General features: G+C 50.2%; 1 protein-coding gene across 1 annotated transcript in view; it reads left to right on the forward strand.

Annotated features, from left to right (window-relative positions):
• USP48 (ubiquitin specific peptidase 48) overlaps window positions 1-13,157 on the forward strand; it is a gene marked incomplete at its 5' end in the record, with an annotated part of 34,271 nt that extends 21,114 nt beyond the window's left edge. The window contains 12 exons of the mRNA XM_085320744.1: window positions 2,033-2,157; window positions 2,336-2,458; window positions 4,706-4,767; window positions 5,340-5,450; window positions 6,157-6,287; window positions 6,560-6,666; window positions 8,865-8,969; window positions 9,460-9,615; window positions 9,880-10,005; window positions 10,449-10,497; window positions 10,791-10,817; window positions 10,936-13,157. Of these exons, the coding sequence (XP_085176870.1) occupies window positions 2,033-2,157; window positions 2,336-2,458; window positions 4,706-4,767; window positions 5,340-5,450; window positions 6,157-6,287; window positions 6,560-6,666; window positions 8,865-8,969; window positions 9,460-9,615; window positions 9,880-10,005; window positions 10,449-10,497; window positions 10,791-10,817; window positions 10,936-10,958 (1,145 nt within the window). The remainder of the gene's footprint in view (window positions 1-2,032; window positions 2,158-2,335; window positions 2,459-4,705; window positions 4,768-5,339; window positions 5,451-6,156; window positions 6,288-6,559; window positions 6,667-8,864; window positions 8,970-9,459; window positions 9,616-9,879; window positions 10,006-10,448; window positions 10,498-10,790; window positions 10,818-10,935) is intronic.
• Window positions 13,158-13,721: the final 564 nt, after the last annotated feature.

Consider the following 13,721-nt stretch of genomic DNA (forward strand, 5'->3'; position numbering starts at 1 on the left):
CTGGAAAACCTAGTGCTTTATCTGTCAGGTCTGGCTTGCGTCCAGAACTACCATCCGGGCGTTCCCTCGTGAAGTCCTTTTGCATCTTTGCTGCGATTTTTTTTTTTTTTTTGGTCTGACTTTGCCAAATAATTTTTTTCCCGAGTGCCAAGTTAAAGCGCCTTTGATGTCCGTGCCCAAAACTTGTCCCCGGCGAGCGAAGGCGGGAGGGGGCGGAGGGACGGCAGTTAGGGTCATCTTCTTCCAGATGGCAACGCGCTTCTTCTCCGCGCRTTTCTGATCTGATTTTTCCACCTCTTCCACTCGACAGCTTATTAGTCTGTTTTCGGTAATCGTGCGGTGTCAAGGCGCTCACTCGTACGAGCTCATTTTCCTGTCCTCCTTGGCTCTGGAAAGCAGCCTGGCCCTGCCTSCTCGTATGGTAAAGCTGGGCCGCTTGGTCACGTTTGCTGGAGAGCAAGTGGCTAAGTGCTGTTTCGAAGCGAGAGGGGAGCGTTGCTATTTTTTCCCTCGGGGCCTGGCGGAAGTCCAGACGTGGCTGGAACGAGCCAAGCCGACGGGTCCGTGGGGCTGAGGAGGTGCTTGAACGTTAAAGAGCTGCCGGAGGGTGGGGAGGAAGGGCTCCTTTTAGCAAAGTCTTCTGTCTTCCGCCTCCCTGAGCTCTTCGGGCTGTAGAAATGCAGCGTGGATTATAAAGTGCCTTGTGCTTTGCTGGACTCTGCTCTCAGCGCTAAGTTTGCAGGGTCCTCGTTTTGCCGCCCTCCTTGCTGGTTAAAATCCACTTTAAAGCTTGAGCATTCCCACACYGTATCCGGATGCGTTTTGCTTTTCGACGTCGTGAGGTCCTGGGTGCTTTAAAACGCCCGTTTCCCTCGGCGTTTTTGCCGCTGCGMCGCACCGGCCACGGCTGCGCCCCGGCTCCGCAGCGCCGGCCGCGGAGGGAGGTGGGTCCTGCTTTCCCCTCGGCGGTCGTAAGCTCGTTCGATCCGCGGGCCGTCGAGGTCTTGTGGTTTTCCGAGCCTTGTTTGTCCGCCGGGGAGCKCGTTGCGACGCGGACATGTGGTGTCCAAATGCGCGAGCGTAATCGTTCTGGTATCGCCGTCACTAAAACGAGAGGCACAAATGCCTTGCGCTAAGCCGTTCTTTCAGCAGCTCTCTTGCTTTTCCTGTGTATATCGAGCTGCTGGAGCACCGGCTGCCTGGATAAATAATCTGCCAGGACTTTGAACGGTCTGGGTGATAGCTGGTAAATCTTACGTGGTGTTTTTACACCCCGGTTACTTGCTCCCAGCTGTGCGCAGGCAAGYGCTTAACTCCTGCGAGTGCCCTTCATCTATCTGCCTGTTCCTCCCCTCCTTGCAATGGGTGTTATTGAAAGGAGAGGCTGCAGTTAATCGTGAACCTGGACTATCTGAACGTCCCGAGGAGCTTCCCGTGCTGAACAGCAGCAGCTGTGGCGTTCAAACGCAACAAAACTTTGGGCAGAATGGGGCTAGGATGTGAGGGGGAGAAGGTCCTGGCCAGGTTTCTAGGTGCTTGAATAGGAGGAATCAAGCAAACTAGGACACGGCAATGGTAATTGTGTTGGTTAAGGGTGCAGAATGCACTTGGCTCCCAGTTCGTGGGGCGTACGATYGGTCTGCAGCCTGGAAAACGGAGCTCCAAAAAGCTAAGATGAGAAAACAGTAGCCCTGTGTCCTCTCTGGCTTGTCTTGCTTTTCCGTGTGCYGCTGTTGTTGCCTTTCCTTGGTTTGTATTTGGATCAGCTGCTTGGGTTCACGGGCTTCTAAATTTAAAGGACATTTATGGCAAATTAAAATCATATWTTTTCCTGTCTAAACAAGGAAATGATAAAGAAGTCGAAGGTGACTTTCTGTATTAGTTGTGCTCTTTTTGCTGACACGGTCTTGGCTGAGAAGTGCGTGACTATCTTCCCCCACGTTTATACCCTGTAATCTCTTAAATCTAGTTAGTGCTGCAAAACGTTGCCGAGCACGTCAAGAGCAAAGCCTTCTCTGGGCTCTCTCTGCAGGTGACCTGTGCATATCGGAAAACGAAAGGAGGGTGGTTTCGAAAGAAGCCTGGAAGAAACTCAAGCAATATTTTCCAAAGGCCCCTGAATTCCCAAGTAACAAAGAGTGCTGTTCCCAGTGCAAGGTATTGAAATACCAAATAACGTTACCCTTTTGTTGACTGTAAATACCTGGTCATATTTCCGGGTTTACCTTTAATGCTACCCAGTTCAAAAAGTGTAGAAGAGAAAAGCAGTGTCACCTTTGAAGAACAGCTATGAACTGAAGCGAGAACTGCTGTGGTAACTAACTGTTTCATGCAGATTTTGGAGCGAGAAGGAGAGGAAAACGAAGCTCTGCATAAGATGATGGCTAGTGAGCAGAAGACATCTCTCCAGAACCTGTTTCATGACAAATGCAGGCCTTGCCTCGGCAGCTGGCCTCAGGTACGGGAATGAGGAAGGCAAGGGGATTAACGTGGGGCTTGGGGAAGGTTTTCTGTGCTCTTGGGACCGGCAGTTTGCCGTACCAGTGCTAAATGCAATAGCTGACCAGACAAAGGTACTATGAACCTTAAGAGACCCTTGCTTGGGTGGTTCTGTAAGTGCATATCTSAGATGGAGAAAGAACTGTGGTTTGTTTTTTTCTTACCTCCTACATCAGTGGCCCTCCAGGCCGTATTTTGTCGTCTTCCTGTACATTCCCCTGTGCCGTGGACTTGCTCAGGTAGGAGCTGACGCGCTCCACTGCTGCGCCCGCTCCTCGCGTGCGTGAAAGCCGCTTTTCACGAGCAGCATCCCTTGGAGCTGCATCCCCCCAGCTGCACAGAGCCAAGCTGTCCCGCCTGCCTGTTGCTTCCTACTCGCTCTCTCTGCCTAGCAACACAGCAGGCAGCGACGGGCTGGGCATGCCCCGTGCAGCCTTTTATTTGTAGATGGTTGGCGGGTAGATGGGTAACGTTTGAGCGTTTTATTAGCTTTTATCCCTCTCTGAAGAAATTTTATTTTGCCTGCGAGATGCTCTGTCTGATGATCAGTCACTTGGTCTGACGGAGCCCGTGCTGGYGCCGGGAGGCCTCTGCCAGCGGAGCTTGCATCTGTGCTGTGCCGAGGTGTGATTTCCCCCGATCAGCTGTGCTGGCAGAAGGCCCTATTGAAGATACATGAGAATTGCTCATGTGCCAATATAGCTGTTGCTGGACCGGAAGCAACTAGATAAGCAGAGACGTTATTTGTGCTCTGGTCGAATCCTCCCCTAGAAGTACCTAAGCAGTGCAGCTGTGCTAGTGGAGAGGGCTTTCCATCGCCCGTGCTGGCCAGGTAGGATATAATGCACGTGTACCTCTGGCTCCTCCAGTGTCCTCTTATTTCCTCAGCAGAACTAAGAGCTCGGGGGCAGCTGCCTTTTGCACCTGGAAGTGTTTTTAAGCCTCATTTCTATAGCTGCACTTTGCTTGTGGAGGGAGTTGTCCCTTTATCTTGGCCCCAAGTCTACAGGCAGAATCTCTCCAAGTCTCAGGCACCAGCCCTCTTTGTATCTCCGTGACCTGAACTAGATGCTGAAGCCCTGAGAATAAGGAGGACAGGCACACGATCGATAGTCCTGTAGTGAGGGGATCTCCCCAGCACAAGCAYGTAGCTCTCCAGGACTTCTTAAGAGCTGCCAACGCACTGGGGCTTTGAGGTGGTTCGGAAGAAGTGGCACGAGCTGTTGGACGGGCTCCACACCTTGGCTCCTGGATGTCTCACAGTGCTGATTAATGATTGACTCTGAGATCGTGCCAAGCTGCTTTGGCAGGTGCCTGCCTACGTCTGCGAGCAGCCTGCTGCTATCGGATCCTTTCTCAGAGTAACAAGCGGCTCCAGCAGTGAATAAATACTGAGGTCAACATGGGTCTATGCCTCTCAACCGGGAGCCCCAGGAGGGACTAAATGGAAAATGCTCCATGATAAGCCTCCAAAGGAGAGCTGTCAAGTCCTACCGGGCTTTTATCTGGGGTTGGGTCAAAAGCTGCTTGTTTGCTTCTGTGGTTGAAGCAAGTGAGGAAAAGCTGAAGCCCATCACCATGGGTCACCTCAGAACACGAGGGTCTCTCCAAGCAGCAAAACTATGTCCTCCACCCTGCTTATCAGGGCTCTGCTGGGAAATCCAAATAAGATTCAAGGATCTTCCTCTCAAAGTTTAAGTTTTTCTGGTCTGTATCAGAGGGTAAACATCCACGCTTTTGAATCTGGTGTGCACTGTCACTATCAGGAGCTGCTTCTGGATTACGCCCAGTGAAGGAAACAAGGGCAGGGTAGGATGATCCTGCAGCATGCAGAAAAACGTCCACTTATCCCCTGAGTACCGCGGGGGCAAGCTGGCCAGGGGGACCTGGAGTGTCCAGTGACAGCAAATACAAGCAGTACCAGAAAGCCATAGCTATTGTAAGGGAAGTGACTGCTTCCTGCTATGAATTGAYGGTAATTGGATCCAAAGCTAAATTAACTTTGTAATAAACACAAGATTAGTAACATAAGTGCTTGGTACTTGATCTCAAATTATTTTACTTGGCTTTTACAGTGCGCTTGGATGGAGTTGTCATGGTAAAAATGTTGGAGATCTCCAAGAGAAGGAGCGCCGCAGAAAGTCATTGCTTCTCTATTGTTGAGTTAGTTAAAATAAGACTTTTTATTATTATTTCTCTCCTCCAGGAGACAGATGAGCTGTATATTGTATCGCAGTTTTTTGTAGAAGAATGGAGGAAATTTGTCAGGTAACTGGCTTGAGAATTTCAATGCTCTTTATTCCTTTTGGGGGCTACAGATAACGATTTCAGTTTTGGATCACAGCATTTGCATGGCACGGTGCGTAGCAGTGCAAAATTAGTTAGCTGGGATTTGCCTTTGTCTTTCTGGAAACGAAGCTTATTTTGTAGTACTCGGACCCTGCGCCTGTATCAGTTGCAATACATTGTAAGAAAACTGAATTTCCTTGTTTACTCTGTCTTAACCAGATGGTCAGATTAGATAGTAACCTGATTAGTTTTTTCATCTGTCTGAAGCTATATTCTGGGCAAAGGTCAATCCTGTTTCTGCAGGCTGCCGGTGGTATGAGATGGAAATCTCCTCTAGAGGGGAGAGCAATTTTGCAAGGCRCGGGAACGCAGAGCTGATTTCCTCGTCTGCGGTAGTTTAATATTCCCCTTTCGGAGCGCTTTCCGTGAACGTTCCCGTGTGGTTCCTTCTTTTCGGCTGCCTGCAGACTTGCGGCTTTCTTCGGTGCGAAAGAACCTGGCCAACCTTGCAAAGCCCTTAACGGTCCCTTTCCCTTGTCCTCCCCGAGCAGGAGGCCGACGCGCTGCAGCCCCGTGTCCTCGGTAGGAAACAGCGCTCTGCTCTGCCCCCACGGGGGCCTTATGTTCACCTACGCTTCCATGACCAAAGAAGACTCCAAACTGTGAGTTTCTTCTGTTCACGCGTCTGCCTTTGCCGGGTGCCTTCGCCTCGCGCAAGGCTCTGGGAATGCTCCAGGAGGCTTGCTGAGCTGCGGAAGCACGAGGCGCAAATGCCGTCCCTTGAACAACACTAACRCAGATGCTTCCTCAGGCCTGCCTTGGCGTAAATCTCCATGCCGGCTTTCTTCAGGCACTCTAGTGAGGCAGGACCTAAATTGTGGAAGGATGCTGGGTCAAGAAAAGAGAGCTTGCTTAAGCTTGGCTAGTTCCTAACAATAAATCATCCGGCGTCTGACTGGGGTGCAGAAATTATCCTTAAGATTTGCTTTCTGTGAGACTTACCCTGCCAGCCCTGGATGCTGGGCTGGAGTTTATGCTCCACAGCATTGCTTCTGCAGCGATGCAGAACTAAAAGTAGCAGATCTTCCACTTGTGTACTCCTCCTTCCTCCCTCCGGGGCTTCGCTGTGCGCGCTGGCCGTGACTGGAGCGTAGCAGCGTCCCTAATAGCAGGCTACTGTTTCTCTGTTGTCTTGGGTACACGGGTTTTCTCATACAGCTTGGGTTATGGGTCGTTTTCATTGCTTTTCTTTCATTAACAAACTAAAGAGAAAATGGGGGACTGTTCAGAAGAGCGACCCTGTTTGCGCCGAGCGCTCGAGGCCTGACTTTTCAATGGCATAAAGCACGTTCTTGTTTCTTTGCACAGTATAGCTCTAATATGGCCCAGTGAGTGGGAGAGGATTCAAAAACTGTTTGTTGTGGATCACGTCATCAAAATCATCAGGACGCAAGCTGCTGGGGCGGACCCCGAGAGCGCGCTTTACGACTCCGAGCCCAGTGAGTGCATCCTCTCTTCTCTGCTGCCAACAGCGCTATATTGTTTTGCTAATTTGTGCTGAATCCCACGGAAATGGCCCCTTTCGGATAAAGGCTCAGATCTAAGGGGGTGGAAGCCTAGCAGTCRCAGTAAACGCTTGAGTTTGGTGTATGCCCCTTGGTACGTGAGCTGCTCCAGGCTCGCACGAGAGGCGTTGGGCAGGTGCAGCCCTCGATTCAGCATCTCCAAGGAGCAGAGGCAATTAAACTTATTTTCCTTTGTGCCTCCCCAGAACTCTGTCCAGAATGCAGAGAAGGGCTGTTATGCCAACAGCAGCGGGACTTGCGTGAGTACACCCAAGCAACCATCTACATCCATAAAGTGGTGGATAATAAAAAGGTATGGATCGCTCCCGTGGCTGCTGCTGATCTTGGCTCCGTTTCGTRTAACGGAAACTGCGCCGATCGGTTAAGGAGCCAAACGGCTAAATAAAGAAATAGCTCCCCGAGCCCAGCGACGAGAAAGCTAGCGCAGTCTGCCGCATCCCCGCGGGGTGGGACCTGCTGGTTTATGGTGCCTTGGTGATCTGTGATCAGGGTGCTGTGTGCGGCTGCTTTTTATGGGCAGAAAGCACCAAACTCTGACGCTCTTCCAAGCTATTGCTTTGTTGGGCAAAAATAGCAAATACTAAAATCGGGCTGTAACTGCTCTGAAAGTTTGCTTTTTTCCAGGCTTCCTTCTGCCACATTGAATCCTTTTGGTGGTCTCTGTATAATGGATGTGCCCTGCTCGGAATATTTTAGGCAATGTTTCCGTTGTCTTATTTGTGTTATCAGGCTCTACCTGATCTCCTCCCCCTCCAGTATTTGTCACTTCCTTTCTTGGCTGCTAACACCACATTTATTCCTAGATAGAAATAAGTTCTTCAGCCTCCATGCTGACGAAGTAGCAATAACTTCAAGGTGGCTTTGAAGATCCMCTCTGAAGTTCTGAATTATGTTTCTGTTTCAGTGGTGTCTTAAGGGATCAATGTAGTCTCTAGAATTTGCTTTCTARGTATCTGAAAGTTTGTTACAATAARCCTCAGTCCTCCTCATTGGGGCGATTTTATTCTTTGTGGAGGAAACCAAGGCTCGTGCAAGCTCAAATAAGATGCCAGGTGACAACAGGAGGCTCGAGGTCTCTGAAYGCGGGTCAGCAATAGTTCATTGCACTAGGATTTTTGAAGGACGCAGCAGAGCAGATCCCCCCACCAGCCTCCAGGATGGGGCAGTAACCCTGCTCTGTTGCAGGTAGTTCTGATCTGAACTGATGTCTAAAAGGTTTGAGAGTATTTGGCACGAACGRCTAGTTACTAGCGGGTCTCCTAAGCTTCCCCATCCTCTAGGGATTGGACTCGGCCACATGATAAGTTTGCAAAGCGCAGCATCTTCAGGCGAAGGGAAGAGCCAGAGCCTCGAGSTTTGCTGGGCGCTGGAGCCTGGGCGTAAGACGTAGGCTACGCAGCGCAGCACGTGTGGTCTGCGGTTGCTGGCCGCGGGCTTGCAGCCTGTCTTGAGGTTGAATCCCGAGGCCCGTGTCGGGAGATCGGCAGATCGATGTCAACTGGAAAAGTCGGGGAGCGTTTGCCGCTCCCTCGCCACTGTTCTCGCCTCCCGCGGCTCGGAGCGGGGGCCCGGGGCACCTCCTGTCTTTTTGAAGCAAAAAGAGGGAGGCCGAGGCGTCGTGAAGCAGCGGCAGGCGGGTGTCGAGGGCGCGTTCGCCGAAGGGCAGCGTCCTGGGAACCCGGAGGGTGCTGTGGGTTCCTGCTGCATGTTTGGGAGCTGTGATTGCATCTCGAATTGCAAAYGCAACGATGGATAAGTGTGCTCTTAGTCTCCAGGAAGGAGAGTGCTCCTGTCCCCTGTGTCCTCTTGCGGATCCCAGCCAAAGCGTAGATATGTGCGTAAACCTAGCGCATCCATGCTTCCTGTGGTGTAACTTCTAAATAAAAAGGAAGCTTGAGTCTGTATATGTTTTTGTAAATTATTTAAATTTCATTTACTTACCAATGAACTTCAGACCCATAAATAACCGTGAGGAGTGCCTCTGTCCGTCTGCTACAGGCAGAGATAAATGTACAAATTACAGATAATATTCCTTTCTCTATGTTCTGGCTTTTGCAGTACATTTAGCTGAGCAGAGAAGCAGCCAGCTAATGGGAAAGAAATCAGTTCAGGCCCCTGGAGACTTTCCCTTTGCCTAGAGAGGAGGGGAAGTCCTGAGCCGCGGGAAGCAGGATGTCCTCGCAGTGAGAGTTTGATCTTTAGCCAGCACCTGCGATTCAACAGGGGAACTTGACAAGCTGCACGTGTTCCCCATAGCCGACTGCTCTCCCCCTGGGTTGAAGCAGTGGGAAGGGAAGTCTTTGCAGAGCGTGTGGAGTAGATCCCTGTGATTTTTATTTATTTATTTTTTATTATTTTTTTCCCCTGCCTTGTTTCGGTTCATTTGATCAAGGTGGCATCCCAGAAGTCTCTGAAAGCTGTTTGCCATGATGTGACAGTCTGGGTTTCTGCTGTCGGGTTAGTTACGGAGAATGATTTTTATAACTTCAGGTAATGAAGGACGCTGCTCCAGAGCTGAACGTGAGCAGCTCAGAAGCTGAAGAGGAAAGGGAGGAAAACAAACCAGAGGGGGAACAAGACCCAGATTTTAACCAGGTAGAGATCAAAAATACTGCAAGGTTCCTCATTTCTGCACTGTCCTCTGAGGTGCTGGAAAGTCCAGCTCTGAATGTCCAGGAATCGGCATGATGGGATAGTTTCTTCTCTCCTGTTTATTGCCAGCAGGCAAAAGAGAAAACAACAGGATGTTAAATTAAGTGTGTTTATTGTAATAGTCATACTGCACATGGCAGGGTGTTCCCTTTCCCAGGCTAGTTTTGTGCCCGTGTGCTCCTGGGTACGTTTCCAATCGGTGCTTTTTGAAGAAACTCCATGAGCTGATGTGCAACTTTGCTCATCCACCTCCTCCCCAATGGCAGCCGCATGTTCAAAAAGGTGTTTGGGCCACTTTGAGCATTCCTGGTATATCGAGTTCCCAACGAGGGCCAGAGTGAGGAGACGTGTCTCCTGGCAAGGGGGTGGTGGGTGTATTTTCAGTGAATCTCAGAGTCAGACTCCTGATTTCTCTCTTTTTTTTTTCCTCTAGACCAACGGCAGTGCGAAGCGCCAAAAGATCTCGCACCAGAACTATATCACTTACCAAAAGCAGGGCATCAGGCGGAGCACGCGGCACCGGAAAGTCAGAGGGGAAAAGGCGCTGCTTGTTTCTGCTAATCAGACGTTGAAAGAGCTGAAAATACAGGTAAGGCATTTCCGCTCCCGGGAGCGTGGCTTCTGGTACTGTCTCTTTTTGGGGAGGGTAAAGGAGCAGAGCAGCTTGAGTAAGAAAATGTGAAACAGCAAGCGTGTAAGGCTGGAGGGGGGAGCAGTGGGGGAGTCGTGGAAGATCTCAGGTGGTATCCAAAGGTACATGTTGCTCTTCTGAACAGGTGATATTTTTATGTAGCTCGGTGGTGTCTTTTCCTCTGCTCAAAATCAGTGTGTCTCATTCGTTGTGTTGGCACAGATCATGCATGCATTTTCAGTTGCCCCGTTCGACCAGAATTTGTCAATCGACGGCAAGATACTAAGCGATGACACCGCAACACTCGGCAGCCTGGGAGTCATCCCCGAATCTGTCATTTTATTAAAGGTAAYGTGCGAGTGAGGTGGCTGCTAAATGAGGTTGGGGTTGCAAAGAGAGCAAGGAAAAGCGGAGAGTCCATCTGATTTTTGTACAACCGGAGAGAAGTGCGCTCCAGGGTGCGTGAGAGCTGCCGYGCCGCAGACGTGCCCACCCGTGGCTCTCGGTCTTGCTGCTTGTTCTTCACGCTTGGGAGCAGTAAGCAGAGTGGCCTAATTAACCTCGTTAACCAGTTCTTCCTCCTCRAGCTCCTGCCCTGCTAGGGGAGGGGAGGGTCAGCTTCTTTAAAGAGCGTTTATTAGCTGGTCTTTCCTGCTAAGCTGTGTGTGCTTACCAGCCTAAAGGAGAACTAAATTAGGAGTGCTCCCTTCCTGTGTGTCTGCGCACCCTAGGAAGCGCTAATATTAAGTAATTTTTAAGCTAGTAAGCTTAGAGTCTGGTTTGCTTTCCAGGCTGACGAACCAATTGCGGATTACGCAGCGATGGACGACGTTATGCAAGGTAAGGGGGCCGCACCGGCCCCGCTGGGGGGGGCGCTGGGGTTCGGGGAAGCTGCCTTGCTGCCACGCTTCTGGCAAAAGCATTTGTGGCCACCTAGGACCGGCTTGGGAAGGGCGCCTTGGGCTGTAGAAACACAAGGGAAAGCAGAGACATTGAAGCGTTCCTGTAATTGTCAATCGAAGATTCAGCTGAAAGCTGCAGTATGCTCTCGCGCAGATAAAAGATCCTTTTAGAAATGACTGTCAAGAGACTTCTAACGTGATGCTTTTTTTCCCCTCCTCCCCCATCTCCAGTTTGTATGCCTGAAGAAGGATTTAAAGGTGAGAGTCTGTTTGTTTTGTGTTGTTTTGTTTTTTTCCCCTTTATTTAAGCCCGCACTGTCTTCAGCTCCATCTTGCAAGCGTGTAATCTCTCRGTGGTTGTCTTCTTGCCCCTCAGGGACTGGTTTACTTGGACACTGATGGTTTTTATACATGCTGGCGGCAGAGGAGCGACCAGAAGGGAAGAGGATTTTGACATGGTAGGGCATTAAAAGAAAAGGTGGATACAGGACTGAACAGTTGCTTGACTCTTCCAGAAGGCAGAAACCCATTCTGAAATGACTGCCTCCAAAAATGCCTTATGTCAAAGCAGATTGCACTGAAGGACATCCTGACTTCAAGAGAACGTTTCAAATTTTATATTTAATAAAGCAAAAGTAAGGTTGAAAAGTTTAGTAGCAGTAACAATGTATCATGTTTACAGGCAGGCGTTTCTAGCGAGGGAGACAGTGGCGTTCGCGTGTGTTTCCTGACTCAGATTTCGTACCACGCTCGTCTGTCCAAAAAGGAATTGTAATGCAGTAGATCAAAAACATCTTGATCTGTTCTCCAGTAACTCTTTAGGCGTAACCTGCTTACAGATAATCCTGTCTTTGATCCACTATTACTCTTTCCGAGCAGCATGGAAGTAAAGAAATTGTTAATTGTGAAGAATGTCTAGCTCTTTCCAACGTCATATATTTACCCAAAGTGTAAGCCGTGGTCTGCCTACGAAAGCCTTCCATCAGTGACTCGTAGCGCCGGAGGGGCGAAGGAGATGGGGAGCCGCCTTCCTCGCCCTCTCCGGAGGTTTGATTTCTCAGCCACTCGCCTTTTTGCAGTTTTACTTCCAAACATGATGATCTTAACTTTCAATAATCACATGGTCTTTCTCTCTGTGAACTGTGTTTTTAGAAACGTGGAATATTTTAACGACTTTTGATAACATCCTTCTCCAGTATGTTACTGCCAAGAGCCAGAAATGGTTTGCGCTCTGCCAGTCGCTTTGCGAGCTTTGAACCGTTCTTTGCTGGAACTGGAGATACCGAAGGGGTTGAGTGTCGTACTTGGGTGGTGTGTTTTCCATGTAAAAAGAGGTTTTCCCTCTGTTCTCCTTGTTTTCAGGAATGCACTAATGATTTTTTTTTTCTTTTTTCTTTCTTTTACATCTCCTGTAGCTCCCAGAAAGGATCTCTTCCTATCCTGATTGAATATTAGTAGCAGGAAATAGTGTACCACTTCCAGGCTTAAAAGGGCACTGTCAAGGTATCTCCATAATAAAGTTAGCTGTTTCCCATTACCTTGAGACTTAACCTTGTTTCCGTAGCAGAAGTCTTTCACTGAGTTGGGGCGCTGGTGCTTGAGACGGACCGTGCCGGTTGGGTTGCTGCAGCATCAGCTTCATTTTTTTTTTTTTTTTTAACGGACTGCCGAAGCCAAACGGCTATGAAAAAGCGCAGGAGCTTTGCAGGCTGCCGGCGGGGTTAGGGCTGCGTGTGGAAGGGGAGGGTGTATTAATATACGGGAAATCGGGCCCGGTAACCTTGATAGTGTTCCTTTTAAAATGCCCCTTTTATCTAGAGAATTATAGCTGCCCTCTGTTAAGCGATGGTCCCCATCGTTTTCCTCGCTGTCTTGTTGGCTTTTCGTCCGTCTCCGTTTTCGTCCCCGACGGTGGGAGCGAGCGGGGGAACGGGGAGGGGGCAGAGGTGTTAAAAGCGGCTCCGAAAGGATTCGTAAAGGGGGAGCCTGGGGCCGAGACGACTCCTGCCTTAACCGTGCCCCCGGCCTCGGTGCCTCTCGGGGCTCTGGCCGCGGGCCGAAGCAGCGCAGCCCAGCAGCTTATTCTTTCCCAAGGTAAAGACTTGAGCATGAATTGAGTTTGCCGCCGTTAGTGCTCGACGAAGCACTAAGCTTCTCCTTCCTTTGGAAACCTAGACAAGGGTTTTATTCTTCCTAGACTGAAGCACTCACTTGTGTACATAGTCCATGGAAAGTTGATATTTTTTTCAATTTGCTGGGGTTTTGGATCTTTTGTTTGTTTGGGGGGATTTTTTTTTTGTTTTGTTTTGTTCTGTTTTTTTTTGTTACGAGTCTCTTCCTTGAGCTTAAAGCGTTGCAAAGCTAACTTTCGCAACTTTGCCAGGAAGAATTGTAAACCGGGACGTACTCGCATTTACGGAGGTAGCAGATCAAGGTACCTAATGGCCTTGGTATCGCTGTATCTTACAAGCACGCAGAGGAAACAGGAACAAGGTGTGAGCAAAGGCACATTTACTGTTTTGTCTGTATTTGCAAACATATTGGACTAAACTTGTCATTTGAGCTGTGGAAGCCTTATTAAAGTGCATACCCATGGTCTAGCTGCTCCTGTTTTAACGTGTTGCGTAAAGCATCGGGCTTTGTTTCGTTTTGTTTGAACTTCGCTCGGATCAGTGAMGTTGAATCGCGTTTACCTGGCGCTGCCCAGAGTCAACGGGGCCGTTGCTGTGAGCCTCGAGGGCTGGTGCGAAAACGTCTCCCCACACCAGAAACCTTCGCTCCGGCGGCGAGTCAACGGTGCCAGCGGTTCCCAGCGGCTCCCAGGCACCCTGCAGGCAGCGGTTGCTCCAGCCTGGCTTTCCCTGGAAAGCTCGGTGAAGGCCTTCCCTGTGGAGGGGATCTTGCTGGGGCAAAGCTAGGTCTGGCCCTGGGTAGGTGGGGCCTTGGGGCCGAGCCCCAGAGGTTGCCTGTGCCCGAGGGAGCGGAGCAAGGGGCCTGCAGGGATGGATGGGGCAGCCTAGGTATTTGGGGAGGGAGGGGGAGAGATGGGGTGCACCGAATGCTCAGAGATGTATGGGGTGCCCCAGGTGCTCGGGGAGGTGTGGATGGCTGGAGCACCTCGGGTGTGGAGGGATGGAGCATCTCAGGTGCTCTGGGATGGAG

This window comes from Rhea americana, unplaced genomic scaffold (genome assembly GCF_003343005.1).
Source record: "Rhea americana isolate MKP2758 unplaced genomic scaffold, rheAme1 scaffold_654, whole genome shotgun sequence".
Classification (NCBI taxonomy): Eukaryota; Metazoa; Chordata; class Aves; order Rheiformes; family Rheidae; genus Rhea; species Rhea americana.